This window comes from Topomyia yanbarensis, chromosome 2, assembly GCF_030247195.1.
Source record: "Topomyia yanbarensis strain Yona2022 chromosome 2, ASM3024719v1, whole genome shotgun sequence".
Taxonomy (NCBI): domain Eukaryota; kingdom Metazoa; phylum Arthropoda; class Insecta; order Diptera; family Culicidae; genus Topomyia; species Topomyia yanbarensis.
This window is the reverse complement of record NC_080671.1, coordinates 339,983,845-339,987,592: the sequence shown is the minus strand read 5'-3', so window position 1 is coordinate 339,987,592 and position 3,748 is coordinate 339,983,845. Positions and strand designations below refer to the sequence as shown.

At 40.0% G+C, this 3,748-nt stretch overlaps 1 protein-coding gene across 2 annotated transcripts; it reads left to right on the top strand.

The window, feature by feature from the left end:
* Nucleotides 1–1,902: 1,902 nt before the first annotated feature.
* LOC131681380 (serine/threonine-protein phosphatase Pgam5, mitochondrial-like) lies at nt 1,903–3,241 on the top strand. Of its 2 annotated transcripts, none has more exons than XM_058962135.1 (3): nt 1,903–2,336; nt 2,398–2,794; nt 2,857–3,241. In XM_058962135.1, the coding sequence occupies exons 1-3, from the start codon at nt 2,164–2,166 to the stop codon at nt 3,133–3,135; spliced, it is 849 nt and encodes a 282-aa protein (XP_058818118.1). In that variant the 5' UTR covers nt 1,903–2,163; the 3' UTR covers nt 3,136–3,241. The 2 variants fall into 2 exon arrangements, with proteins under 2 accessions (XP_058818118.1, XP_058818117.1); XM_058962134.1 differs by having other exon boundaries at nt 2,854–3,241.
* The last annotated feature ends 507 nt before the right edge of the window (nt 3,242–3,748 follow it).

The following is a 3,748-nucleotide window of genomic DNA, read 5'->3' as shown; positions in this document are numbered from 1 at the left end:
TCATGAGCTGAATCATAGGTGTCGCATGACTAATTTTGGCTTTGCCGCAAATCGCCAATACGCGCAGAAATCTGACAGGTCTGCCAAACCAAGACTTACAGAAATCTAGCAGAGCGGTCTCTGCCAGAAAATTTGCTCACTGGGCATCTTTGACTTGCGAGTAACGGTTCATCCGGAATTTCCTTTCAAAGAGAGCTTTGACAGTTGGCTTTTAAGCCGTAATCCTATGTTTGTCGAGAAATTAGGCTGAAAACAAGATGTAGTGACCTTTTTTTTGGTTTTTGCGCGAGTCCAAAATTAAGCGAAAGCTGAAAGATTGAGAAATCTGTGGTAAACTGTGCATACTACAAGAAAGCTGTGGAAATCTGTGCGTTAGTACAGAAAACTGTGGAAATCTGTGCAGTTTTTGCAATCTGTGCAGCATATTGAAAATCTGTGAAACACAGATAAATCTGTGCACCTGGCATCTCTGTTACACAGACAGACTTCGCGCATCTTTATATTATGCATTATCTCTGGCTTTTAGTATTTATCAAATCGACATAGATCTTTCATTAGGGCTTAAATCGCAAATGTAAACAAACTGCGTTTTCGCTATTATGACATTATGCGACAAAAATACTATAAGATTGAGGTGAAAATTAGTTAAAATGGTTTTTAGTTCGATTTATAATTAAAGAAAACAAAACGGCGAAACATGCATTTTCTTCGAGATTTCGACTTAGGTCCTTCTTCTCATATGGAATATAAAGGCTAAACTTACATTTTTTGACAGAACCGGGCGTACGGTTATTATTCACAAAATTATTCTTTAAACGGCGGTTCTATTATATAAATGATAAGCAATATCTACTATGATCATGTCTACTCGATAGTTGTTGCACATAAACATTCGAATATTTCGATATTTTCATGTAATTCGAAGAAAAGATGCACGCGCCCTTTCATTTACATTGGGTTTCTATGCGCCCATTTGCCGAGCCCTATTAAAAAGTATACTGTCAAGCTCGCCCATTTACCCAGCCCTACCCAGCAAGACAGAGTCAGTTTAGCCCTTTTACTGCGCCCTTCTGAAAATTATGTACACCGTTTAGCCCTTCCGCAAATGGTGGTTGCTGAAGGGCGAAATCACGACTGGGATGCAAATTGGGCGTAAGCATTTTTTTAGTTTCTACCCACTAAAAGCACATAGGAATTAAATTATTTAATTCCTATGTGCTTTTAGTGGGTAGAAACTAAAAAAATGCTTACGCCCAATTTGCATCCCAGTCGTGATTTCGCCCTTCAGCAACCACCATTTGCGGAAGGGCTAAACGGTGTACATAATTTTCAGAAGGGCGCAGTAAAAGGGCTAAACTGACTCTGTCTTGCTGGGTAGGGCTGGGTAAATGGGCGAGCTTGACAGTATACTTTTTAATAGGGCTCGGCAAATGGGCGCATAGAAACCCAATGTAAATGAAAGGGCGCGTGCATCTTTTCTTCGAATTACATGAAAATATCGAAATATTCGAATGTTTATGTGCAACAACTATCGAGTAGACATGATCATAGTAGATATTGCTTATCATTTATATAATAGAACCGCCGTTTAAAGAATAATTTTGTGAATAATAACCGTACGCCCGGTTCTGTCAAAAAATGTAAGTTTAGCCTTTATATTCCATATGAGAAGAAGGACCTAAGTCGAAATCTCGAAGAAAATGCATGTTTCGCCGTTTTGTTTTCTTTAATTATAAATCGAACTAAAAACCATTTTAACTAATTTTCACCTCAATCTTATAGTATTTTTGTCGCATAATGTCATAATAGCGAAAACGCAGTTTGTTTACATTTGCGATTTAAGCCCTAATGAAAGATCTATGTCGAATTCTTTGTTATATTGTGATAAGGTTTAAGCAAAGATGCTTCCGGAAAAACATGGTCATAAAGTAATTTATACCTACAATAAAAACTACATTTAGAAAAGCATCGCCGTATATTGAAACTGATTTTTCTCCATTTGAGTACATTGCGACTTTGGCCCTATTGAAAGATCTGTGTCGAAATCATCAGTTTGTTTCGGACTTACAGAAAGAAGTGAAGTTATATTATACATATTTAAAGACTTCAAACAGTTTTATTGTGCCAAAAGGTCTTTTTTAATTTTTTTTAATACTGTGTACAATGAGCTCTTGGTCGCGTATTCAACGGGTTGGTTCGGTTGCCATCGGTGCTGCTGGTGGGGCTGTCGCTTTCTGGTATGGCTCGCGAATGCTGAATGAACGGAAGGTTCACAGCTCTTGGACGACTAATTTCAAGGTGTCTGAATGTGCCAAGTGGGATCATAACTGGGACCAGTAAACAAATTAGTTACTTTATTTTAAAGTTCGATTTCAAACTATCGATATTCTTTTGTAGCCGAGATCCTGCGAGTTTGGTTGAACCTGTAAGCGATTCAGCAGATCCCGTCGTCCAAAACCGTCACAATGAAAAATTGGACAAAAAGCGATCGAAGGTAACTCGGCATTTGATACTGGTTCGTCATGGTCAGTACAATATGGATGGTCGTTCCGATGTCGATCGTTACTTAACAGAGAAAGGTAGAAAACAAGCAGCTCTCAGTGGTGAACGTCTCAAACATTTGTGCATCGATTTTGATAAGATTATTCGTTCAACGATGACACGCGCTCAAGAAACTGCCAAGATTATATCACTATCACTGCCTGAACTAAAGATGCATGATGATGCCATGCTTGAAGAGGGGGCACCAATTCCACCGGAACCACCGGTTGGACACTGGCGACCAGAGATATCGGTAAACTTGTTAACAATATGTGGTAACCTGCGTTTGATCTAACGTTCATCATTTCACAGCAGTTCTTCGAAGATGGAGCTCGCATTGAAGCTGCCTTCCGGAAGTACTTCCATCGAGCTGAGCCTGACCAAAAACATGATTCCTACACACTGATTGTATGTCACGCGAACGTAATCCGATACTTTGTCTGTCGAGCTCTGCAGTTACCTCCGGAAGCATGGCTCAGAATTTCGCTGGGTCACGCTTCGCTAACCTGGATTTCGATCATGAATGATGGTCGGGTCACACTTCGGAACCTGGGAGAAACTGGCCACATTCCGCTTGAGCTGTTGAGTAGGTGAATTCGCACTGGTTGGTTGTGTATTACAGGGTAAAACATTATCAAGTGAATAAGTATTGTCCGTATGCAATAAGTTAAAAGTACGTCTGCAATAAAGATTTGCCTTCGATCGTTTTAGGAAACTTGCTAAAGTTCCTGTTTTTTCGTTGTTTCATGGTCCATTCTCTTTGAATGGCCAAATGGAGATCGAATCAAAAGCGACTCCCTCAGATTGGCCCTGCTATCAATCCCCGATTCAAACGATAACCTGATCTCTCGATCGGTCCATTATTTGTCTTTTTCCGACTCAAATCTTTGAATCTATTACAGATTTTTAAATACTTGACGGAACGTTTCTTACTCTTGATCGAAATATCAAAGGTCCGCTCGAACAAGCTCAGGGTCGTGTTGACATCTTCTAGGTAGGCAAGTGTGTTGCTTGTAGCGAACTCCTCACGAAGGACTATTGTGTCTATGTCCCTACTAAGGAAGTTGAAATTAATGGCGTGGTTTCCGAGTTTTAGGGACATTTAAGCATTCGCGTTCAGTACTTACCGCGGGGGACGAAATGATATCGAACTCCCAATTAATCTCTTTTCGGGTGATTATCGCTGGATCCGCTTTACTGAGCTACA